The sequence below is a fragment of the Rissa tridactyla genome, chromosome 14 (assembly GCF_028500815.1).
Source record: "Rissa tridactyla isolate bRisTri1 chromosome 14, bRisTri1.patW.cur.20221130, whole genome shotgun sequence".
Classification (NCBI taxonomy): Eukaryota; Metazoa; Chordata; class Aves; order Charadriiformes; family Laridae; genus Rissa; species Rissa tridactyla.
This window is the reverse complement of record NC_071479.1, coordinates 4,153,355-4,179,657: the sequence shown is the minus strand read 5'-3', so window position 1 is coordinate 4,179,657 and position 26,303 is coordinate 4,153,355. Positions and strand designations below refer to the sequence as shown.

The window sequence follows — 26,303 nt, the reverse complement described above, 5'->3', positions numbered from 1 at the left end:
TCAAAGACGCTGTTGGGGCTTTGACTTGCTGTTTCCTAAGCGATTTGTTTCTGTGAATGAGCACACAAACACATTCCTAGCGACACGCTCCAGTGACAAACACGGGTCTGTTTTTTGGGAGGTCCATACACCGTGGTGATAAATGGGTGGGTGGGTAGATAGATTTGTCATGCAAAATATTCTCTGCTTTGAACTATGTTAACATAGTCCTTGCTTTGTGAATGGTGGCTCAGCTGAGGGGATAATTATAGCTTCAGAATTCAGAACATAATATTTTCTTTTATTAGGTAAGCAGTAGTCAGCTGCTACAAAAATTGCTTAATTTTTGCTTCTAGCAATGCCCTAAATGTTAAATATATCAAGTGAGCGTTCTTAGAAATATTAATATTGCAGTTCTTACCTAATTTAACTCTGAACTTGACAGCTAAATTTCATATACAAGTATACAAAATGTTGGGAATTTTGAAGCCTTTAATTAGTAGTTGCAAATTTGTTTGTCTCTTAGCAACTTGTATTTGCATAAAGATTAAGGCCGGTCAGAATGAAAGGGATAAAACAGAGATGGAGGAAACATTAATAAATTAGTAATCACGTATAAAAGATAAGTAGTCTTAGATGTCGTTTCCATAAGCTTTATTAAAATTGAAATTCTTTTTTAAAGATGCAGTTAATATTGTCTTCACAGCTGATCATTTCTAAAGAGGGATCTGTCATGAGCTGCAGAATTAGAGAAATTAATGTATTGAGGTCAGACATTAGTATGTAAATTAAGCTTTGCTTTTATTCTGTATGGCAACAGAAGCATTACCTTATATTTGACCTTTCATTCATTTAGCCTGACTCAGCTGTGTCAGTCAAAACAATTAATTCCAAGGAGCAGCTTTAAAGTGCGGGGCTCAGCTCTCTCCTCCTCCCCTTGCCTGTTGGAAATCCCGAGAGAAAGAAGGGGATGGAGGAAACCTGGGCAAGTCTCTCTGCATTCGGGAGTTATCCCTTCCCCATGTCTCCACCGCCGTGCTTATCCACAGGCATTTTCCAAGGTTTTCAGGGAGAGTAGGGCCAAGCACGAGAGCCCTGGGTGCTTTACCTGACTCCCAAGGTCAAGTCCAGGAGGACACGGGGTGCTTCTCAGAAGTCTCCTTCTGGACTGGCAGAGAACTGGGTGGTAAATGCGCATAGGAGTCTTTAGTGACACTTTGAATCTGACAGGTAACATTACAAAAACGCATACTTCCATGTTTTCCAATTGGCTGATAATTTAATGGCAGAAATGGAGGTGAAAATCCCCCTTACATTTTCCCCGTTGCTGGACTTGGAGCTGTATATCTGCTTTTTGTAGCTGTACAGCCAGTGCTTCCACCGGCCTTGGATTGCGTGACCCTTGGGGAGATGCGTCATCCCCTCACCCTTCGGGGCTGGCGATGGCAGATGGCAGTGAAACAGGGAAGAAAATGTAATGGTGCATTGCAAGCGAGCGTAATTCATCTAGTGCTAGGGCAAAAAATACGTTGTGCACTGTTTCCTTGCAAAAATGTGCAGATCGCAGTAAAATTCTGGTTTTATAGACACCGAGTCTGACTGTAATATACCCAGCTAGGCAGTTTTTCTTAATTAGTTGTGTTGAGACCACGTTGAGATTGGGTGCATACAAGTGCGTTGAAAAGATCTACAGCAAATAAACTTTTATTGAGGTACTGTCTGTGGCAGCAGCAGAGAATTATACTCTGAGTATAGTCGGGGTGAATGCCTGCAGTGAGGGGGAGTGTGCAGGACAGGCAAGTTATGTAGCAATTCACTTCTCCAGATACGGACAAGCTCTTCCGCAGGTTTGTTTCGGAAAGTCTTCGTTTTATTAAAAGTGCAAAGTATAACTTCCACTAATTCAGATTATATAATCAAATTAATTAAGGTCTTTTGCATTAAAAAAGGAAATTTAAGGAAGTCTTGGGGGGAAAGTTAAAGAATGAAAACAAATCATTATACTTTATAAAAGCAATAACCTGTAAAAGCAAATTAAGAAGTATACTCTCTTTTTTACTTCATGGATGTACAAGATTTGGCAATAAAGATTAGAATTAACTTTTCTTCTGATTTAAATATTTTATAGGTTTTCCTAATGTATAAGTGGAGAGAAAGGAGACGTGCAGTAGCATACAAAAAAAACGGTTTCATTAAAAAAATACTTTTCTAATATGAAATACAATTTCAAGAGCTATTTCAGTAAAAGTCTGAAATAGGAAAGTGGTTTTGAGTTTTTATCCGTGACCTCAAAGGCAATTGTAAACTTTTCTCCATAGAAAGGAGGGGGAGAAGGAAATTTTAGGTGGTAATTTAGAGCCTCTCCTTTATTATGTTCAACAATATTTTTTCTTTGACCGTAATACAGGTTTTTTTTTCTATGAACACAATTTTTGGTGACCCTAATACAAACCAAACGTAGTCCTATTTAATAATTTGACCGTGTGCGTTCCCCCTCGGTCCGGGCGACAGAGCGGGTGGCCGGGCAGCACCAGAGAGACCTGGGGTTACAGTTAATTTCTCTGAAGCTGATCCTTTTAACAGTCTCTTCAGGATTTTCTGTAAAAAAAGAAACCCAGTAAACTTCCTCAGCTCTGCTTGCGTCTTTTAAAGTAAAGCTTTATACTTTTTTAACTGAAAACATGAATGATGAATGAATAATGTAGAATGCAAAAAGACTCTTGAATTTGGAATGAGGGAGGGTTCAGGTCTTCCAGGCGTCATTAAAACAAGAGTTATGTTACAAACAACGCAACCTTCTCTCCTGCTGAGTACAAGGTTTCACATTTGGTCAAGGTCTAGTTCAACTGGCTGAAGATTTGAATTCTTAAATTCATGAACAGACCTTTTAAGATTAAAAATAGACGCCTGCATGCTTATTGTTCCTTGGCTGTAGGTACCCTCGCTCTTTTGGCAGCCAGCGGGTGCTCGATGGTGGTGAAACCACCATCCGATCTTACATGAGAAAAACAAAACTAATAATTTATTACTTTAAGCTTTACTTAACTAATGACAAAAATAACATTATTTTTCTACTTTGCTATCTGCATCAAAGAGGAACATTATCAAAGCAGTACGTAAGATTTGTATTTATTTTTAAGGACTTTTATCTCAAAAGTGTTCGCATTTATAGATATTCAACATCAATGAATATGAGTGTGGGTACAAAAGAAATGCCATTATTTTGAAATTTTGTAATAATATTAGAAGAACAGATGCTTTGTGACTACAGCCCCATCCAAGCAGCGATGCCGTGGCACTTACGAGTACTTAAACACCAAAAGAGGCTGAACATGGATGCTTTTTTTCCAAAGAACCGTTGCAACGTCTGCTACCATTCAAAGTTCGTCTAAATAAATGTGGAGCTGCGTTTGGTGCAGGGAGAAGTTCCCAGCCCGGGTTCTGCTGTCAGTGGCCGCGGAGGTTGTCCTTCGGGAGATGCTGTGGGTGAGGAGCTGCTCATTTGGAGGCAACGTCTGGAGGTGTGAATGCGCTCGGAGCCAGGGTTTGAGCAGGGATGAAAACTTGGCCCCCAAAACATCCTTTAGAAATTCGAAATAGTAATTTAATTCATACTTATTAAAACTTTTTTTGGCGATCATTACTTTTTTTTTTTTCCTTGTAAGAGCCCTTTGCCTTATAGTTGCCGTGCATTTATTTTCAACATGCCTCTCCCTAGAAGTTATATTTTTAACTCTGAAGTATTCTGTACTGAAAGGGGACGGTGTGGCAATGGGTTCATGTCTTTCAGGGAAATTCAGTAGAAAAGGGAGGCTACAAATCCCCTGGGGATATTTGTTATGGATGAGTGACGGCAGGAGGGTTGTAGGGGGCCTAAGGAAATCTGCCGCCTTTTGGAATCCCAGTCGGAAGGTCCAGATTTACTGTGGATTTGACTTAATAACTTTTACAGTGCAGGGGGGGGATAATTACAATGTTGATTGTTATTCTCTGCCAGAACAGAACTTTCTGAAGGACACTAAATCTGCTCAGGAACACAAAAGATCAGTGTAGTAAAAGCACTAATTTTTATAGTACCTAGTATGAATTATACTTATTCTTGATGATAGGTACTTAGAAAAATGACTGGAAAGAGAATGAAAACCTGTAAATGCTTAGTGCGTGCCACATCATTACCTTCAGCTATCAGACTTTCTGAATTTAGGAGAATAGCAATCTTGGATTTTAGCGAGATGTGTCAAATGCAGAAAAAAGTATTAAAAAAAAAAAAAGTCATGCTGAATAAACGTGTAACACTTATTTTGAAACATCATTATCTCGATCAGTTTTATTTAGGGAATTTGGCAATGACAATGAAGATGAAATAATGTATTTTGACAGTATGCACAGAGGGTTTGAAGAAAAAATAATGGGATTGCCCAGAAATTGACTTTTGAATGGTGCCTGGATGTATTTCTGTGAACCATATCGCTTCTGAATGGATTGTTAGAATTTCTTCTTTGCAAATGTATCTTGCTGTACTTTTTGTACCTTACTTATCAGGGAAGGCAAAAGCTTCTAATTGTTATTGGAAAATAAGTTTAAATATTATTAGATTGTTACAATCTCTAAGCATTTCCCATGAAATATTCCATGAAATTCCACGAAACTCGTCTTTTTTTCTACATAGTTGTATTTGTTCAATGCTGATAACACCAATGTGCAGTTCCTATCTGGTGTTTCCTCGCCTGTGCGGAAGAAGTCAGCCTGTCACTTTTTGTGAGCTTGTAAAGAGCTTTTGGAAGGGAAGTGGATTTTCCACAGCATCGCAATGGATCTGCATCAAGAAAAGCAATTTCTATGGTGGTAAACCCAAACTTTTAATAAAGGAGTGGCTTGGTATAGAACAAAAATTTTAAAACTTGCAGAAAAATGTTATGATTATGCTCAGCTCTGGTCACGTCAAGGGGAGTTATGAATTAATGGTAGCTCTCACAATTAACCTGGTAATGGTGCGGCATCTCTTTGTTAATTGTATTTACAGGTATTTTTTGGCATCAGAGAATGGTCTTGCTTCTAGATACTCCTCTAACATGATTTCTGCTTTAGGGAACCTTAGTATTTGTTCTTGACATTTCATTACTCTAAAGATCTCCTAAAATAATGTTTTATAATTAAAAATAATCCCGAAAGACGGCATGTGGAGTCTTGTAAGACTACGGTTAACGTAAGATACAATTATGTTCTGTGGTACAGGTGCCAGACCTTGGAGGAGGCGTCGGAGGCCAAGGAGGAGGCGCGGGAGGCGGGCGCGGGGGACGGCGGGGAGCGCGGGGGCAGCCGGAGCCCCGAGGCCGGGCTCCCCTCCCTCTGCCTCAAGCAAGTCTTTCCCAAGTACGCCAGGCAGTTCAGCTACCTGCGCCTCGTCGACAGAGTGGCTGCGCTCTTTATCCGATTTCTTGGTGTGAAAGGGACAACGAAGTTGGGGCCAACGGGTTTCCGAACGTTTATAAGGTTGGTAAGGTGAAGGTTTCTGTAGGAATTGCTTGAAGTGTCGTCAAGACCTTCCAAACTCCCGATGCTGTGGGGTAGCGCGGCTGTCCCTGCGCCTCCTTGAACTTGGGCCGAATAAAGGCAGGCACTAACAGTGGCGTGCTTTGAGCTTGTAGGATTTGTAATGCCTTCTAAAGAAACTCTTCCCCGTAAGTTCCATTGAAACACTGCATATTTTTTTACAAAATAGATATATTTTTCTCATTCTAAGCTCCCAAAATACCTGACCTCTGAAACCGTGCCTAGTAGGAACCTGGCTCTTTATTCGACAGTGGATCAGCAATGCTTTGGGAGATGCTATTTGCGATTTTAGTCAACATGTCATGTTCCTAGTAAATCGTAGGAATACCATTGTGAAAAAGTGACAACTGAAATTGGGTCACTCGAGATCTGACTGCGCTGGCCGGGGGGGCAGAGCCGCCTGCCCCAGGCCACGGGGAAGCGCTGCCAAGTGCCAGTTGCTGACGCGTTGTGCGCCCAGGATTTGCATTGTGAAATTGCAACTTGCAATGGCAGGGAACTCAATTTATTTTTTTCACATACTTTTTATTTGTGAGGGGTTTTTTTCGTTTTTTATGGCTATCTCTGTTCTAGTCATGGTACGAATATCTCATTTTCTGTCTTTCATTGACAATGACAAAAGAAATAAGCGGCAGCGGCAGATGTACTCTTAAAATACAGATCCTGTTTCTATGCAGATGCATTTAGCATTCAGGAATGAATATAAACAATTTGATTTATACAAATTACGCTATATAGAAAATGACTGAAGGCATCTGCTCTATCCACAGACCAGTACAGGATTGTTTCCAGTTCTGTATTTTCTATTGTTTAGTCCAGCCTTAATTTGGCACTTGTCAGAGGAACACAGAATAAATGCCAGCATTTTCTCTTAAGACTATTAAAATAAGTTGCCATATCTCAATGAAATCGTGTTTTCGGTTTCCTAAAGCATGTAAAATTAAACTTTTTAATATTGGCAAATATTTTGTTTATTTATTTTTCCCCAGAGGATCTATACCAACTATATGGCCCTTTTCTGAAATGCGGCCATTACTATTCATTTCAGAAATAAGGTCACTTTTCTAAGATGTGGGCTGTATCGCTCTTCAAGAATAAAATAGTGCACAAGTGGGATTTTGTGTGCGTGTGGGCAAGTGGTTGCAGAGACCAGCCACTCAATTTTAGCTAATCAGAATCTGTTCCCCTTCAATAATTTCTTAATTCTAAAACATAACTAAAAGGGAAATGCTGAATGTGGCTCTAGTTCTTGCTTGGATGCAGCCTAAGACTTTTTTTGGCACTATCTAGGCCAGACTTTAACTTTGTTTTAAGGGAGCTCTGCTTATGCTGCTAGAGAGTGAGATTCTTTTAAATTATCCAGGTTTTTGTCGTTGTTGTTGGGTTTTGTTTAGTTGGGTTTGGTTTTTTTTGTTTGGGTTTTTTTTTCTTTCGGGGTTTTTTTTTCCTTTCTTTTCTGGCTAGAAATTTTGGCCCGCTCTTTGGCACGTGCGCTAGTTCCAGCCGGGCTGCCAGACATCTGATGGCTAATTCCCCTCTGCTGATCAACACTCCGCTACGGGCTCGGACCACGCAAGTGGCACATGCCCTCCCTGTGCTTATCACCAAAGGCCCCAGATGCATCCAGAGATGCTGCTGTTTTCCGGGCAGTGCGGTTCAGCAACGCAGAGGGGAAATCTGGTCAGTGCCTGGGCACGAAGACGTAATCCCGTGCCCAAAACCTTTCCTTCAGCCCTTTGCAAACAGGATCAGTCAGTCAAATAAAAGAGTATTTCTCTGTGCAAACTCTGCCTCATGGAGATAGTCTGTGCAGGCTGGGGTTGGGTTTTGCAATGTACCAGTTGATTCCGTTCTGTTACGGCCTCAAAGAGTGCTGGCCATAGCCTGGGAGAAAGCTGTGTGTAATGGTCAGCTCAGATTTTTAATTGAAATGTTCAGGGGTTTGTTTGTTTGGTTGTTTTTTTCCTGTTTCTTTTTTTTCCTCTGCTTTGTTGGAAAACCAAAATAAGACAGTTGATGTGTAATCTGACCTGCAGCCTTCTTGAGGCTAGTGATTAACATGAGATGGCATGTGCAAATCGGATTTAGATAGAATCATAGAATCGCCTGGGTTGGAAGGGACCTTTCAGATCATTGAGTCCAACCATCAGCCTAACTCTGACCAAAACCATCACTAAACCATACCTCTAAGCACTGTGTCTGCCTGGCTTTTAAATCCCTCCAGGGATGGTGCCTCCACCACTTCCCTGGGCAGCCCGTTCCAATGCTTAATAACCCTTTCAGTGTAGAAATTTTTCCTAATATCCAGCCTAAACCTCCCCTGGTATCAAAGCGGGACCATTCCTGCTCTGAGCCGCTTCTGGCAGAGGCGGTGCCTGGCTGATGGGAACAGGCGGCAGCACGAGGCACACACAGATGTTCTGCACCTCAAAAATTCAGGGCCGTCACCATTTCAGATACAGACACTGAGTGAACACTGCTTGCTTTGCCGTCTGCCGTTTGTGTTTTACTAGACCAAGCACGTTACAGTGGGTGTGTCCATCTGACATGGGTAAACTTTTTTCCAATGTTCTTTCATTTTTCCCTGCAGAATTTTTCCTAACTTGGATGTTTGGACGTAATCGGATTTTTTTCTTTATTTTTTCTATTTTTCACAGAAACTGCAAACTGAGTAACAGCAATTTTTCCATGGCTTCTGTGGATATCTTATATATTGATATCACAAGAAGGTGGAACAGCATGGGTATCGACCACAAAGAATCAGGTAACACTATTTTGTATTCAAAGGCTATGGAAGCTGGGTTTTTTTTTTTTTGTTTTGGTAGCTCAAGCACACCTCAACTGTTCGGTAAAAATAATGGGAACAAGGTGCATAGATCTGAGGCATGTACACGTACAACAAATTCCTCTGTTTAGTGCCATGGCAATTTCCCTTTATCTGCAGAACAGATCACGCTTAGTTTTCAGTTTATTTATTGGAACAAGTCTTCTGCAAGCCCCTTTGTATGGTCTCAATTTTACATTCATAATTCTTGTTGCTGTTTGCAGAGAAGCATTTAAAACATTCCCCATGGAACCTCCAACTTCATTACAGGGTAAGAAGGTGTGTCCATATTAGAGTAGCTTACGTGGGCTAGCAAAAGCCAACCAGACAAAAAACTGTGCAGGAGGTAGAAATAAATACGCTTAGCTTCTCTTTTGGATTTAATTCTGTTCCCCACAAAGGCTACTTTGGGGACAAACAAAACTACCTGTATTACTTTTCCCAGAGAGTTCTCTGCCCCCCAGCCAACAGTATACTCCATTTTTTCTTCTCCGTTGTCTCTGGGATAGGCAAGGGAAGGACGGTGGGTTTCTGCCCAAGCTGACTCAGTGCTCAGCTCTTACATACGCTCTTACTAAGGATGAGTTAGCTGCTTTTTGCTACAAGCACCCCTTACTGGGAATTGTGCTCCTGTTAAGTCGCTTTTAAACGTTTTAACCTCCAGCTTGGATTGTAATGCTCAGTGTAAGAGTGTACTCAGAATGGCTGAAAGGCTTCTATAAGAAATTCGTCTGCCCCAGCCGGGGTTCACTGTACTGTGATGGGACCTCCTTCCTTCGGCTGCTTAGAGGCAGGAGGTGCGGGGTCCGTTCCCCAGCGTGTCACTCCCCGTCCTTCCTTCGAACGGCCACTGGGGAAACACCTAAACACCTAAATTATTTACCTCTAACTTAGGAACATGCATGTAAATTAAAATACAGCCCTTAAAGATGCTAGCCAAGAACAGAGGCTATGGGAAGTTGTTTGCTCAACAGCAGTAAGGATTTTTTTATAGTTTTAAAGCCAAAAGGAAAATGTTTATTAAACTGTGTGATCTTATTCCCAGCTTCCTTGGTGATTTACTGTGTTACCATCACGTATCTTCTAGATAGTGCAGTTGAGCGGTTGCAAAAATGAATATAAATACTTTCCTATTACACAGTTGTATTTAGGATATTAACCTATTAGAAGAAATCTCTCACAATTTAATAAGCAAGCCAGAGGGAGCATTCCATCCATGTCTTTGGTTTTCTGTTTAAAATTTGATTACATTGTTTTGTTATTTTTTCTGGATTTATACATAAACATGAAAATCGGTTTTATCTCCTGAAAAAAATAGTGCTCCCTCAGACTGCCCAAACCCTGACTGTGTAAATCACACGAACTGAACGGTCTGAAATTACAAACTGTCTGCAGTTTACCTGGACCCATGGTAGAGTTCGTCCCCATTCGCTTCTACGACAGATTTGTCATAAATTCCTTTCCAAGGAAAGCAAACTCATTGAAATGTCAGTGTTTTCTTGCTCCCGAGTTTGGCTCTTATCTTCTGCTCCCACTAAAGGGCAGGCCTTCTCCGGTGTAAGTACTTGTCCCGCAGTGAGAAACGGTCATATTGGCTTTGGGTCCGCACTGGTAACCCTGGGACCCCAGAGCTGACTCTGTGCCTGCAGACCAGGGCGGTAACTTTCTGATGTAAATATTTTCTGGGTTGAAGTTTAGAAAAGATTTCTCTCAACAAAAGAAGCTCTTCAAACCTAGTTTTTCTAAACGTTTGAATATATTTTTTTTCTTCCCCCTAAGTGGTAGCACGCTATTGCTGCAGCGTTAAAGGACTTGGCAGTATTAGATAACGGCAATGATACCGGGATGCCCCGTTTCCCGCTACCGAATACAAATTGCATTTGCATCTGTACCTCAGGGTGCTAGAGAAAATGACTTGCTTGTGAGAACAGGTGATTACTGAACGTCAACGATGGGTTTCTGCTGTTGATTACCTTATGGACATAGTTTTGTGAGGTGTTCGCAATGAGCTGGTGAGTTTGTTATTGACGTTTATGAGGAAAACCTATTGAAAATGAAGAAAAACTCGTGTAATTTGCTAGAGAAACAAAGAGCCAGCCTGCCCTTCAGTAGTGAATTACTGCCCCATCTGCTTTGCTCACAGTTTTAGATCTGAGACAGTAATCTATCAAATAGCTGAATTCAGGGATTATTTTCTTTTTATATTAATGGCCTAAATATACCATTTAATATATAAATTAATTTCTAAAATTGCTATTACATTTCTGTATGAACTTGAGTCAATAAATTTGGCAAATTTTATCTAGCTTCTGTAAAATGTTGGATAGTTTCAGTTGTGCTAATATTCCCATCTTGACAACAACGACAAAAATTGTTCCTGGCACATTTTTTGAGCCATTTATAGCAGCAAAACAGCAGTTGGAGTATTCGTGAAGGTTTTATACCGCTGTTCCTTGTGGCCACCAAGGAGGATTGTCAGCATGGGATAAAGAAATCCACGTCGATGCCGCTGGTATAAAATACATTGCTGGTCGCAGAGCTGCAAGCTGGCATCTCCCCAGAAATTGGTTGAAAACATAGTTTTATATAAGAAGCTGAACACGGACATCAATGTATATCCTCCTGCATCTTTTTTTTTTAATGCTAAAGTAGCAGAAGAATCAAAAGTCTCCAAATTGAGACTGACCTTTGTATTTGTTATCCCACCCCCCTAAAATACACCTGTAGTTCCCTCCTCCATAAACATCAAGAATCTCAGTGATACACATAATAATTTAGGAAAGTGTGGTGAGGTTATGACAGCAGTAAAATTGTTTGTGTATAAGCTTTTTTTGAATATTTGAGCATACTTCAGAATTGTTAATGAGCCTTATACTTGTATGAAATAGAGAAGTATTATTTTGTCTTGCTTGAACATGGGAATCCTATAATATCCTGTGGAGTTTGCGTATATGAATTCAGATAAGATAAGGCAAAAGGAGAATAAGTAAAATAGACTGTTCATGTGTCTGATAGGAAGAGTAAGTCCAGACCTAAGATTAGAAGGGAGAAAATGAAGGTGTAGTGCAGAGGAGATAGCGTGGTTCGTTATGTGTGAACTCCCGTACTACTTTAGGTAGGTTAGGCTCACCCGAGTTTCACAGGTATGTAAAATTTGACTATTTGCATTTAGCATTTCAGTGTGGGTAACTGTCACTGACGTGGTTAGCTGATAGAATTTCCCTAGCAGAAATTACAGAAATGCAAGTGAATCTTCAGGCTTTCAGAAATGAAGAGCTTTGTTGAGAGTCTCAAAGAACCAGCTGTTCCCTGGGTGTTAAACCACAAAATACCCAACCTTTTCCGTCGGCTTTGCGTTTGGCCCACTTCCAGCTGTAACCAACGCAGTCATTATTGCTGCTGCTGTAAAACAGCAGCTTCTGACTTTTTTTTCGTTAAATGCTTCCCATGAGTGTCACTTGTGGGGGAGAAAGAGCGAATGCTACCAAAGGTGCTCTCCCTGCCTGCAGCTCACCGTGACTGATACAGTAATTCACGGAGCTGGCAGCTGCTGCTCTCAGATAACCCGACAATTCCTTCGCAAGCTGTTTCACAGCCGAGATCGTAAGCGACCCCAGCTGCAGCCTTAGTTGGGAGAAATTATACTTCAGAATGTAATTGTAATATTCTGAAAAGGTGCCTTTCCTGCAGCATGGATGAGCCAACGTTAAAACCCTTAAGTCTTTCAATATCTCATCCTAAAATAATTGTCTTAAGTGTACGTTCAAACCGGGAGAGCCAGTTAAAGCCCCCACTTCAACTGTTTTTTATTCAGTTGAAACGGATCTAGTGTAGAGTTATTGGGTAAGGCTGAAAAATGGGCTCTCTGCCTTCCAAAGGAAGGCTGAGCATTCAGACCCAGCGCAGCCTTGGCGGAAGGGAAACAACAAATAAACTCACTTCTGCGATAAGGTGACACGTGGTAATGGGGTTATCTTTATAGTGCTACAGACTGAAATGCCATATTATTTCAGTAGGTCTACATCCGAACTTTTGTTTTAGATCCATCTCTGAAAATAGAAGGTTGAAATGACCCAATTCAGGTGCCGATACAAACCTGGTTTTCTCTCCAGGTGTATTGTTTTCCTTGAAGCTCAACGGTGTGTCTGACTCTGTTTCAGCTTAATACTTGAGGCAGCAGAAATCAAGGCTGATGTTACACCAACGTAATTGTACAACACCTTAAAATCCGGTGTTGCTGCAGCGGTTTGCGCCGGGACGCCAGGCTGCTGGTGGGGCTGATGGATGCACAACCAGCAGCAGCCCCCGTGGCAGCGTCACCCGGACGTAACCCAGCCGGGCTCACCGTCTGCTGAAACGCTGCATCAGCTCCTGTGCACGTTACATACAAATAAAACCTCATCTTTTGGTTTTTGAAGGACAGGCAATTTTTTTTTTTCCCTAGTGAGCATTCCAGGTGGCTGCTGTTTAAATTAAAAGATCATAGAATCGTAGAATCATAGAATTGCCTGGGTTGGAAGGGACCTTTCAGATCATTGAGTCCAACCATCAGCCTAACTCTGACAAAAGCCATCGCTAAACCATATCTCTAAGCACTGTGTCTGCCCGGCTTTTAAATCCCTTCGGGGATGGTGCCTCAGCCACTTCCCTGGGCAGCCCGTTCCGATGCTTAATAACCCTTTCAGCGTAAAAATTTTTCCTAATATCCACTCTAAATGTTAACTACCACGATTGTATGTGTCCGCACCCAGATTGTATGTGTCCGCACACAGCTTGTACACATTTGACCTTGGTGCTGAAGAAACCAGAGAGATTATTATCTTTAAAGAATGCAGTTTGCTAGAGAACGCTGTGCTATGACTCTGCTGTAAACACCTTCTCCTTGTAGGAATGTGTTTGCAAGCCTTTGTTGAAGCTTTCTTCTGCCTGGCTCAGAAAAAATACAAGTCCCTCCCACTCCACAAGCAAGTGGCCTCGCTGATTGATTTTTGTGAGTATCACCTGGCTGCCCTGGATGAAAAGCGCCTGGTTTGTGGCCGTGGGATCGTGGAGCGCCGAAGTGCAGTAGTTCCGTGTCAGACTGATGGACTTCACCTTACACCAGCTGCACATACACCCCTCCTGAATCGCACGGCCGCAGCTAGTAAATTTGCAGATTACAGAAATCATCGCTATTAACGGTGCTAATTCACCGGGACAGAACTGAGAATGAATCCTCAGGTACGTACGCGTACTGCAGGAGGAGACAGACTCTTGAATTCCTTCATCTAATAGTCGCAATTATTTATTTCAGCTTTTTAAATTTACGCTTTTCAAAAAGTCTGCTGCAACTCCCATTCTCCAGTAATGATCCTGGCAATGGCTATTTATTTACCTCTCTGTTGGACCTACTGTACACCTCACGTGACAAACTGTGCTTTCGTCCCAAGTGTGTAGAAAACCACGTGTGAAACAAGGACCGGAATACAGTGGGACAATAACCGGCGCCACGGGACCGGCTGCGCTGACGGAGAGGCGCGCTCTTGTCAAAGGAATTACCGTGTGCGCTGGGTGTATCACGGAAACCAGGCGAGGAGCTGCAGTCCCAAATACCGGTTCTGAACTATGGAAAACTGAAACCTGGAATTACGTTTGTGGTCAGAATTCAGGCTTTGACCCTCTTCTTCCCATGGCTTGGACTGTACATGTTGGAATCGGTACAGATTCGGTCATTGTCCATGAACTTATTTTTTAAAGTCGGTCTTAAAACACTGAAATCATATTTTGGCTGCTGGCTTCTTTGTACGTGTCTTTGCCATGACAAGTACTGTTAATTTTTTAAAGAAAAACTACAGATGTTTATCCTTTTGCTTCCACAGAACCAATAAGCTGACACTTATTCACGGAAAAAAATTACTTCATTAAGTCAAATTTGGTGAATCCTGTGGTGGGTTTGTTGTCAGGTACTAAGCACTGCTTCTGCAAAAAGCTTTGCAGTGTGAAGGCCTAAGAGTTCATCTAAATTCCAGTGAAACTGGACTCCTGTCACTGACTTTTAGCTAAACTAATTGCATTCTAGCTTTGCTTATTTTTTGCCTTTCGCATGTTTGTTACCTTATTTGGACCTGTAATAATATCTAGAGCAGATTTGTTTGTCTTTGCACATATTCTTCATTTTTTCCCTTAAATAACAGTATAACTCCGTACAAATTAGATCTATATTATTTAACAGGGTATTCTGTCACGAATGCTGGACTATACCGCTGCAGTTGTACAGAGTAGTCTTTGTTTTTCCAGACTTCCCTAATCACACTCCTCTTGCCGGGGCCGAAGCAGAACACGAGACTGGCTGAAAGGACGTGAGAAACTTGGAACTTCGGGGCTGTTCAGTCCAATTCTTTTCGGTCTCATATTTTATTACAATAATGTACGTCTGCATCTGAATTTGAGTTTCCTCCTTTGTTCTACTCTTCGGTGTTAATGAATCTAGTTATGTGCTAGTGTTCTTCATACTGTCAAAAAGTGCGACGCTGCCAGGTAGCGCAGCCTCTGGGCAGTGAGTTTTGGGGTGGAGAAAATTCCCTGAGCTCGACACCGCCGCGTTCCCACGGCTGGTCCGTCAGAAACGCGACCTTAAAGGGAGCTCACTGTGGGTGCGGAGGGAGCCCACCCCTTTAATGTCACGGGCTAAAGGCACGCACGGCACTGAGTGAGTTTTTACTTCAGGAGAAGTTTAGAGTTTCTTTTCCCGTGTTAGGTTTAAGCAGCATGCGTTTTTCCTAAGTGTCGATGAGCAGCATGGCGATACAACGCAGAAATCAAGCTGAGCCCACAAGAAGCTACTCCCTGGCATGTGTTAATACCAGGCGTGGGCGTCCCTTCTCCTCTTTGTCGTCTTCTGTAACACCGATCGGAGCAGTAGTAGACGATCTTTTGTAGTTCAACGGCTAGACTGTTTGACATGTTATGCATTGTACGTAAGAGGACAATTGTAGAGTAATGCCACTGCCCTCAGCCTTGTTTAAGTTTCATAAAGATTATTGCAGCATGAAGATAAAATGCCAAACTCCAAGGTCTGGCATCTGTCAGAACCAATGAAGCTGAAAGGGTCATTTTTTCCACACTTTCATTGTAATATATTTGAAGACATTCACAAGTTGAAAAATGGTTACTTCTCATTTTGTGACGTCTGACATTTGTCTTGCGATTGGCAGTGTGTTACTAGAAAATGGCTTACAGTTTCTCTCATCTTGTGATTGATGTCCTGTAAAGACAGAGTTACAGAAGAGTCGGATTTGAAACTCTACAACTGCGAATGCCTCTCCTTACAGCTTTCAGATAGTACAATCTGCGGCCTAAAATACCCAGGTTTTACGATTGGTATCAATGGAATAAATCAGCCACTGTATATAATGAACACTGGTAAGATCTCTCTCTGTTTTGGAGATCTTTATATAGTCTCTGGATCGAATACCAGTTTTTGTAGCCTGTGCATGCACGGGCTGATGCAGGATGCCCTGTTTATCTCCCACTTCAAATATGAAGGGTCCCTTGTAGAACAGTCAAAATATTCAATTATCTGCCTCTAGTAATCCAGTGTTCGTGTATTTATATAATGGGAAAATTGAATGCCATATTATTCTCGGGGGAGGAGGGGGATAAAACAGGAGCGTACTTTAGAGACTTAATGACAAAGTCGCATTTCTCTTCCCTGCCATCTAATGCAATTTCCTCTGAATATTATTTAGCATCCAAAGCAATTTCACGTAGCCTTTAAGTGACCAGTCTGTGCACGTGCAAAAAAATGACCAGACACTTTATTTAGGATATGAATGCTAATGCACTGGTAATCTGCTAATCCCGAGATACCTTTCTAGGAGAAGAAACAATACGTGAAAGGCAGTAGGCGTTTGGTTTTTAATAGCACTTTTCTATATATTCTTTTCAGAGAATAATAGAGCACTCCATTTATGGCATATATGATATGAACATTGCATATCAATGAAATCTTTCTCATTATCAGCCACTCTGGGTCTGGTCTTCCTCACTGGGTATAAATCAGAGTGAAACACTTCCACAGTTGAGGAATATCTGAGGCAAGTGAGTCCAGAATTTCAATCCAGACGTCCCCCTTCCCTGCAGGCTCCTGTCTAGCCCAAATGTGCCTAAACTCGGCGACGCCTTGTTGGATTTTTGGGTTCTTTCTCTGCACAGAGCTGTTTGTGGCTAAATCGCTTGAAATTTATCTTGTGCCTAATCTGGATCGGGCTCTTGGCACTGAATTGCCCTCTGCCCAAATGCCCAACTCGCCCCGTTCCAGCCCTTTGATTTGGGAACATCTTCTGTGCACGAGGCGGGTCACTTCATGTGCCACACACCTGTACCCACTTTTAAAGCACAGCTGGAAGGGAGGTGCTTGGCTAATTACCCAGTTAAGGCTCCGGTGAGAGACCCAAGTCCACCTGCTCCAGTCTTCCTCTTCCCAGCTGGAGCTTACGTCACGGTGTCGCGCAGGTGACTCCATTTTACTGGCTTTACCCCTCTGGTTGTGTTAGTCGTGTGTTCAGCCCACCATCAGACCAAAGCATCCTTCCCAGAGACAGACGACGGCACTTCGGGAGCGCTGGTGATGAGGAGGGATCTGGTCCTCGTTCCTCCTGAGCCTCAGGCAGCTCCCGGACAGGGTAGGTGCAGGTCCTCACGCGGAGGGGACTCGGGGCGGACGGGGCCGCAGCCTCTGTGGGGGTTTTGGGGTGCGAGAAGGGCATTGCTCCTGTGCCGCTGGACCTGGGGGCTCTCAGGGGCTACGCTAAGGTTGTAGGAAGAGCTGCCAGCTGGCTCCTACCTGGATGGTGCCTCACCTCTGCTGCATTTGCGTACTTGCTGTGAATGAGTTCCATCGTCCCCGTCACAGCTCCTCGTTTCCAGCCAGCGCTGTCTGACCTTACTCTGATCTCTCTCTGATGGACGGTGACAATCTGCTTCTAAATATTGCCCTCTTCCTTCTAATCTGTTTTCTTTTCCATCGTGCTTTGCTGCGTTTCCTCCTAATTCCACAGTTTTGTTTCTCAGCTTGCCTAATAAACTGATGTGCTCGACGTGGCTGGATCCATCAGTTCAGCTCCCGCTGTTGCTGTGCAGCCGGGTCTGGAAGACGTCCGTCTTCATTTTGAAGGTGAATCTGTCCTGTGTCGTCTCTTCGAGGTGCTGCCGTGCATCAGCCTCTGCCGAGCCCATGCCTCAGTTGGAGCCTTTCCCCGTGTGTGTGGCGGCTCACCCCCTCAGCCCTGTCGGGCAGCCGCCGTCCCGCCAGCCCCTCTCCTCAGCCCCGCTGCCGGGGACACGCTGGTTCCTCTCAGTTCCTCGGAGCAGAAATGTGCTGTAGATTACTACTTGGGCAGGTCCAGCCCCCGTGGGCTTCCCGGAGCATCCCTGCATGGGGGATGGCCCATCCCTTACCCGGCTCCCTGTGCCCACCAGAGACCTGGCACTTCTAGAACCTTCCCGCCAGCGAAAGCCCATTAGCAGCTCCGGGAGCGAGCCATGGTGCTACTCTGCAGTTCATTAATTTGAAATGGGGAGACCAGGTTGAAGTAATTTTCACATCTGGTCCGGATTGTGTCTTTTTCCGGCTCTGATCTCCGTCCTCCGCAGAGGTCGATCCTGCAGCTCCTGCAGCAGGGAGCTGTGTGCGGCCTCACCTGCGAGCTGGGGACACGGTGGGGACGCGGTGGGGATGGCGCGGTGGTGACATGGTGGGGACGGCGCGGTGGTGACATGGTGGGGACGTTGTGTTGGCATCAGCAGGTGGATCCTCTCCATTATGAGCTCCTCATGGGCGCTCGAAGTCAGGGCTGTGCTTACCACTGGCTTTGCTGATGTTGTTCAGTTGCTATTAAACGGACCCAAATTCAGTAGCGATTTACAAATATTGTTAGGAAAGGCGTCAGCGCCAAGCCCGGGGCAGGCTGCGCTGTGCGGGGCCCCAGTGGAGACGTGGGGACGGAGCAGCTGGGTCTGGTGGCTCCCCAGCAGCGGGGTGGGAGCGCGGGCAGGAGGGGTCACAGCGAGCTCCAACAGCGAGAGATCTTTGGTGGAACATAAACATGTCTTTAGAAAAGTGATCATTTGTTTTTTTTTCCTCCCTTCTGCTCACCCGTTGCCCTCTGTGTTTTAATCAAAGAACTCTACTTCTTTTATTTTCCTGGAAACTCTTGTTCTCACAGCTTTTAACTTCTGCCTTTCACTTTTACCTCTGCTTTTCCCTTTTATCTTCCTACTTTTCCCTCCCTTATTGTCATGATGAAGGAGGGGAGAACCGAGCTCTCTCACCTTCCCTCTCCTAATCTCGGGGGTTTTTTTGGTATTATCAAGAAGTCGGATTGTTGAACTCTATGGTTCTCATTGATGTTGCCAGTTCTGGAGGGGGTTGCTCTGCAGGAGGCTTTGTCTGAAGACCTGGAGCTCCCGGCAGCAGCCCGGCTCCCTGGCCAGGGGATCCGGTAGCTCAGCTCGTCTGTGCTCGGTTCCCTTCTCCCTGTGTGTCCTCTCACCTTGTGCCGTCCGTGGCTGCGTTGCAGTGACCTGCCGCCGTTACCTGCAGCCTTCTGGGCCCGTGGTGGATCTGCCGACGTCTGACACGGTCCAAAAGCGTTCTGGGGCTGTTCCAGTTTCAGTGCCAAACAGACAGGTCGGTGCGCGGTTGTTACCTGCGCAATGAGCAGGAGCGAGCTGCGGGGGCACGCGCCGGGCTGGGGGCTCCAGAGCTGTTCTGTCCCCTGCAGCTCAGCTCCTGGGCTTTGTCCTCTCTTTCCGTTAGCGGTGCTGTCTTGGACCTGGTGGGACGGAGGTGTCCCTTTATACGGACTGGGATTGTTAAACTGTGGAGTGCTCCAGGTGATGGCTCCCAGCTGCGTTGGAGGGCAAGGACTGGACTCCTCCGCATCCCGGACACAAAGTGTGCGTCAGCCCATTGACGGGCGCTGCCCCGAGACGCTTCGCCTGCTGCTCCGCCGTGCTTTGCCTTCGTGCTACATGGGTTATTCACTTACTGTCATAAAATCCCACATAACATTCCACACGGTGGCAAACCCACCCAGGCGTTGCGCTGGGCCGCGCTGCCGCAGCCCCAGCAGAGACGCTGCTCCCTCCGCAGGCCCCGGGGCTGCTCCCCGAGGAACTGCGAGGCGCCCGAGCTGCCCGCTGGGCAGGATCACGCTGCTCCCGGCACAGGCTGGGCACTGCCTTCTCCCAGGTGACGGCTCCGTTCCTGGAGCTGTCACCTCCTCGCGGAGACCCGGCCGGCGTGGACGCGCCTCTGCCCGCGGGCACATGCGGGCTCTGCAGCCAGCGCTCGGGTGCCCTCAGTAATGAGGAACCTGCCCAGAAAAAAGTGAGTGCTTGTCACCGCCTGGCTTTGCGCCCGCGTCCAGCAGTTCTGCTGCTCAGTTACTGGTTTCGTTACCTGTCTCTGCTTTCAAACTGGTTTTTGTGCGGGAGAGGTGTTTTATTCCCCTTTTCTTTTGGCGCACAGCTCCGGGAGGAGGAAGGGCAGCGCAGTTCCCTTCTCAGTTTACTCACCAGCCCCGCTCCCTGCGGGTGCAGAGATGCAGGATGCCCCAGTGTCAGCCGGGGGGATAGAAGACCGCAGCCGAGACACTGAGCAATGGTTCGCTGTGGTTTTGGCTGGAGCTCTTTTCTGTACCCGTCTTTTCTCCCTGAGGTGGCTGGTGTAATCTAGAGGCTCAGGAACACCTCCGGTGCTCGGAGAGGGCACGCCTGGCACCCAGACGGACGTGCCTGGACGGCAGCAGCACCGTTTGCTCTGTGTATACCATTATCATCAGCCGCCGCAGGACGCTCCGTGCCTGCTCACCGCCTGCATCTTCTTGAACGCGACGGTTCGTGCCGGCACGTGAGAGGGAAGGGGGTGGCATCAGCCGTCTCGCCGCATCGAGATTCCCCAGGGAAAAAGCATCCCGAGCCCAGCAGGCGCACGAGACACTGAGAATCCTGGCTGTTTGCCAAGGAGAAATGAGCTTGTTCAGAGCCTCAGACGGTTTCTCTTTCATGTTGCGAGGGACGTGCGTACGGATCCCACCCACAGGACCGTGCAGCGCTGGGCTCGCCCAGCTCCGAGGGGAGGAGAGCGGTGTTCACTGCTCCCGTGTCTGATCCGGATGCGTCTCCATCTTCAGCCCACCCCTGAGATTTCTTTTTGTCATAACTTTCTCTCTCGTCGGGAGCCTAATTTTCCTGTCAGTCCCTGCTGGCGCAGCGGTGTCAATGCTGTGCCATGGGCACACGGGGCGATGGTCCTCCCTCCGCGCGCCCGCAGCGGGCTCCGTCCTACCCCAGGAACGCGGGAGCTGCGCAGGAGCCATTGAAGCCTCTCGGCCACGTGTGGCCCCATAAATCCTCTGCTGGTGTTCGCCCAGCACCACTGCATTTCAAGGAGTTTAATTTAAACTTTATTTATTGCCATCTACTTTTTTCCATAACAGCCCTTGTCCAATCTTGCATCTGCACTTGAATTATAAGGGAGAAAGAACTATGATCAGCTTTGACAATTAAAAATCTGTGATGAGCATGCTGTCATTTGGTGATCTGTAATAAGAGCTGCCTCGCTCTTCGTGGGGAATTGCTTTTGCTTTCAAGAATGAGCTCGTTTATTTGAATGCTCAGCTCCGAATTGAGGAGTTTCACTCTGGCTTTGGAAGCGTTGGAGAAGTGATGCTGGAAAGCGGATTTGCCGTCAGTGTCGGAGCATCGTTCCGCTCTCGCTCAGCTCTGCGGGACCCAGCGAGTCGCGTTCCTCACTGCCAGAGCCGGGCACCCTCCGGGGGACGTGGTTAATCCCTGGACCCCTGGATCGTAGGGGGTTACAACAAAATAGCCCTGCTCTTAGTCTGAACAAATAACACGGACTGCAATTGAAACCTTATTAAATAACCTTTAGGGCTAGTTCTCTTTCTCTGCTGAGCTTCTGACTAACATCCAAGAGCTTTAAGGCAAGTCTGGGTTTGGTTTTAACAACAAAGAGCTGTGAGTAGCTGCATTCTAAGTAAAAAAGAAAAAACAAAAACCAAAAAAAACCTCCTGTGGGAAATTTCTGGTTTATGATGATGATGTTTGGTGTTTTCAACCAAAACCCCACAAATCCAAGCACTGATTAATCTGTTTTTCAGCATCTCCAAGTGAAAGTTATAGCAAATTGAGCAAAAAATGTGTTTTGACTCAAGTTTCACGTGACCAGCTGAAATGCTGAAATACTGCAAAGCTGACATCCGGGGCAAAAGTGATTGGGATTTTTTTGTATGTCCTAAAACCCCTTTTTTCCCCGAAGATGTTTTGGTTTAGCCTCCTGCCTGCAGGGACAGGGCGCTCAGGGCGGCACAGCCTGTCGGAGGGCGCGGGCTGTCGAGATGCCGTGGCTGTGGAGCGGGTGCCCCATCTGCCAGAGGCCCGTTTGCTCCGTGGGGGCTGTGCGCTGGGATGCTCTTCCCCAGGCCCTATGGACTGTGTAGGCAGTGCTGCCCCACGGCTCCTGGGGGACGTGGCTGCTGTGGGGGACACGCAGTTCCAGGGGGTCACGTTTCAGCAGCTCCTGTGCAATCTCGAAGGCAGTGGGACACACACCTCCGCCTTGGTGAGGGTTACGGCGCCCGCAGAGAGGGAGAGCATCGCTGCGGTGGACACGGGACCGATGCAATTCCTCCGTGTGCTGCAGAGGTGCTGGGTAGATGAGAGGCGGCATTTGAGCTCCTAAATCCTGCAGAAATCTCAGAAGTTAGGTGTCCACATCTGCCCCTGGTCTCTGCTCAGCCAGGCTCAACTTGTCTCCCTCTTGCCCTCTGGTTGTTCCTCCGTGGGGTGAAATGGATAAAGTATTTCTCTTTTCCTGACTCTCCAGGAGCGCTGCGCGTCAGCATCCTCCCGCTCGCTCGCTGCGTTCCAGCGGGGTGAGGGCCCTCTGCTCACCCTGCCCCAGCCGCGCACCGCTGAGCTCCTGCTTTTCTCTGGGTTTATTTCTGCCTTCCTTACCTTCACTTCACCTTAAGCACACCAAAAAAAAAAAAAAAAAATCATCAGCACTACCCAGATAAATCCATCTGGTCCCTGTCTCAGCCTCATTTAACCTCCCATTGAAGAGAGTGTATCACATGGTATTCAGCTGAAACCTATTACCTCGCATGCCCGAGCATATCATATTGAATTACCTTCACCCACAGGCCTGGAGTGTTTGCTAATAGCTAATGGCATCTTTTTAAGTTTGAGGTGATTTATTTGAATGCGCTTCTATTCCGTAGTGCAGCGGGGAGGCGCCTTGGTGTTTCCAGCGGAGCGCAGTGCGGGAGCGCCGGGCACCGGCCCTTCCCAGTATTCCCATTCCTCGCCACTGGTCCCACACAAATCGAGCCTCGGTAACTGGGGGCGGCTGCTCCTGGCGCAGACAGTGGGGGGTACAGGAGGGCTCAGTGCTCTCTGCCTGTTGTCACCGTCCTCGGGATCCAGGGAGCATGCAGCAAACCCAAACCCGTGGGGTCCGGAGTTCCCAGGAAGGAGGCGGGAGCCATGGACCACCCCCGCCTCACCTGCACGCCGTCCCCGACCCCGGCCTCAGCCCGCTCCCTTGGAGATGGTCGTTTCTTGCAGTTCTGATGGCAGAAGCAAGTTCGCTCGTGTCATTGCTGATTTTTGAGAATTGACTGCAGAAGTGGGGTAGAACTGGTATGAAATTGCTGTAAAGGACAAAATCAAAAGCCTGTTATGGCGATGTGATGCAATTTTCCCTCGTGTTCCTCCTCCTTGTCAGTGGAAATATAAAAGCCCTTCTGCGGGTCAGGGTCAGATGCGCTAACGAAGAAGCAGCAGCCAAGCTCTGGGTCTGGGGCGCGAGCAGCTGTTCTGGGGACACCAGACACAAGGATCCGAACCATGCAGAAGCTCGGGCAGCGGTTCGGGAAGGGGATTTGGGGCTTTCAATAACTGGGTGGTTTCCATCCTGCTGCAGAAGCCACCTCCAGCGTGCCCGTGGCTCCCAGCCAGCCGCTGCTGGCCAGTAGCCCGAGGACAAAGCGCCGGCTATGGGCTGTCTTGTGAAGGAAGGAACAGGGCTGTGGCACTGGAAACCTCCAGGCCGATTTCTTACCAGCTCAGCGAGGTTTCTGTTAAAAATCAACCCATTCAACCCCTCATTGAACTGTTTGATCCTTGCGAGGTTGGTCTGGCCGCAGCCGAGCCCCAGCAGCACTGCGTACGTGCGCAGACGCGCTGCCCGTCACGCGCGGTGCGGAGGGATGGGGAGCAGCATCTTCACGCCCTCCAGCTCCCCGAAGCCCACGGCAGCGTGGCAGGGGGTTGCGCTGGCGTTGGGTGCCGTCTCCCTGCCCGCGGGGCTGAGGACTCGCAGGGACCCCAGGAGAAAGTGGGAATGCGACAAGAAAGTGGGAATGCCAGGTACAGACGCAGCCCCAGCTGCCTGATGTGCGGTTTGCAGAGCGAGGGTTGAGCCCCACCTTTGTCTCCTCACCCCCCAGCGCACCGCTGTCCTGGCCCAGGGGGTGAGGGAGACCGTGGCTTCCAGGGGGAAAAGCAGCGACTGTAATAAACCAGTCAGGCAGCGTGGGACCTCTGGTAGCCAGGCTTCATTCCTTGAAGATGCGGCACAAAAATCAAATGGTCGAGGTTATTCAATTATCGCTCCTAGCAGCAAAGGGGAAATCTGATAATGCGACAGGGCTGCATCAGTATTATTTCTGTGAAGAGGAGCTGGGCTTGCCGTCAGGCGGGAAGCGGCAGAAATCCTACAGGTGTCCAAGTCCTTCTCTCTCTTCCCTCACCTCCTTTTTTAATAACCGAATAACCTGATACGATGTCTCTGCAAGATCAGTAACAGTGCAGGGCATATAATGACAAGCTGGAAAACGCTTCTCTCTGAGTGAAGGGGGTTTGTCTCAAACCAGAGCCCGTGAGCAGCTTCCATCCTAACGCAGCCGGGGGGGCTGGCGAAGGAAGGCAGCGAGCAGCCCCCCCCGTAACTCATCTGCTCTTTCTCTGTTAACGTTGGTCTTAATTGGCATTTCAGGGTAGTGTTTGGCTCCCGTTCAGCAGCCCGTGTGCTCCTCCACGTCCTACGCAGAGCTGGGGTTTGCCCCCGTGCGGGGACGGGCAGCGCTGGCCGGGACCCCCCAGCCTTCACCGTCCTGCCCCAGCGCTGGGAGCGGGGTTTGGCGGTGGGTGTTGTCTCCTCCGGCGCTCAGGGAGCTCTGACGCCTTGGCCGTGCAAGGAGAGGAGAACCGGGCTGCGCGAGAGCTGCTGATGGCGGGGAAGGAAGCGGTGCCAGCGTGGGGGGCTCTGCTGCCGCCCGTCCCTCCGGGTCGCGGGTTGGTAAGTGTAGCCCCCACATCCAGCACGGGGCTGGTCTCTGCGGCCAGCTCTGCTGCTCAGCGCGGGTTATCTGCTCGTCACGGGGCGGGTCGGAGCGTCTCTACGTCTCATCCATGCTGGGGGCAGCGTTCGTGAACCTTTGTCACCTTCCGCTGCTCCCAGGCTGTGCCGCGCGGCCCCTGCACGCGGTGCTTCGGCAGCGGCTGCGGCTTTGTGCCAGCTGTAGCCATTCCCCGGTGCTCGTGTCGGCATGTGTGGCCGAGACGTGTGCTCCTCGGGGGGAGACTCCAGCGGTGGCAGCAAAGGCAGAGGGGGCACCGTGTGGAGGCAGCGCTTGAAGCGGCTGCGGGGAGCCGGCAGCATCAAACAGTGACTCTGCAATATTTATGTGCCCAGCGCCATTGTGCTGGCTGCCAGCGCCGGGGAGAGGAGGCGCATTAGGGAACGTTGCGCATAACATTTCACACTTCTTTGCAGAGTAACGTTAATTACACCTGCTACAAGCTAATCTGCTGCATGTTCTGTGTCCTCTCCCCTCCCTTCCCAAGGGACCCAAAGGATCAAGGAGGTCACCTCCCGCCCCAGCGACTCGGTGCAGCCACCATCGACCGGAGCAGAGCACCCACTGCCCGGCAGGGAGCCAGGCCGGAGGAGCAGGACAGGGGGGTTGTCACAAACCAGAGGGGATGGATGTCACCTTGCAGAAACCTTGTGCCCATCCTTTGGCCGTGCAGGTGAGCGCTGGAAGGTTAAAAGCAAGGGGATTTTATTTGTCCCCGAGCCCTGCAGTCGGGGTGGGTGGTTGTTCTTCCCCAGCACTTACGTTCGTCTCTTCCCGCTGCGGTGGCCGCACGGTGCTGGGCTGGTTCTTGCCACAGCGGGTCAGGTCAGAGCATCTGACCGTCTCCATCCCCCCTTGGCTGCGGGCTGCGGTGCCGGACGTGGGGGAGTGTGGGCAGTCGATAGACACGGATAAAATGAAGTTGTGAACAGCAGCAGGAGCTGAAATAGCAACATCAATAGCAGTTTCCAGATAATGATCTAATTAGCACAAACAACAAGTTTCCACTAATGACTCTTGTTCTTCCAGCCCCTTCCTTTCTGCTCGCCTGTCGTTATTGACTGCTCTGGCGGGGAGCGGCTGTGCTCCCCCATCTCTGGGGCCGGGGCTTTGGGGTGCTGTTTCCTGGCTGGGTTTGAGCTGCTTCCCCGGAGGACGTTTGCTCTGCAGCTTGGGCCGACACGCGGGGGACGGCCGCGCGCAGAAGGGGAGGGAGGAAAATGGGCTGTTCGGCCTGGGTGGCTCGCTGGAGGCCTTGGGAAAGTTGTGCTCCCACTGCATGTCCCCAGTTGTACAAACGAGGATGCTGACGTCCAGCCGCTGCAGCGAGGGCACGGGCTGACTGCTCGTGAAGGGCTTGGGAAGCTGTGAGCGAAGGATGCTTGACGGGAGCAAAGATTAGGGATTATTATCGGAGGAGCAGAAACAAGCTGTTTCTGTCCGTGCCCTCCCTAGCTATGAGCCTCCTCTCTGCTTCTCTCCCGCTGAAACAGAAAGGCTCTTTCTCACCATTAAGG

The 26,303-nt window shown here is 47.6% G+C and overlaps 1 protein-coding gene across 6 annotated transcripts in view; it reads left to right on the top strand.

The window, feature by feature from the left end:
- The window catches only part of TTLL11 (tubulin tyrosine ligase like 11), a 52,175-nt gene extending 35,883 nt beyond the window's left edge, over window positions 1-16,292 (top strand). For 3 of the 6 annotated variants that reach the window (XM_054220585.1, XM_054220588.1, XM_054220587.1), the window contains 3 exons: window positions 5,215-5,472; window positions 8,190-8,296; window positions 13,245-16,290. In XM_054220585.1, coding sequence (XP_054076560.1) covers window positions 5,215-5,472; window positions 8,190-8,296; window positions 13,245-13,534 — 655 coding nt within the window. In that variant the 3' untranslated portion in view covers window positions 13,535-16,290. Of the gene's footprint in view, window positions 1-5,214; window positions 5,473-8,189; window positions 8,297-13,244 lie in introns of all 6 variants that reach the window. The other 3 variants (XM_054220590.1, XM_054220589.1, XM_054220586.1) reach the window with 2 other exon arrangements.
- The last annotated feature ends 10,011 nt before the right edge of the window (window positions 16,293-26,303 follow it).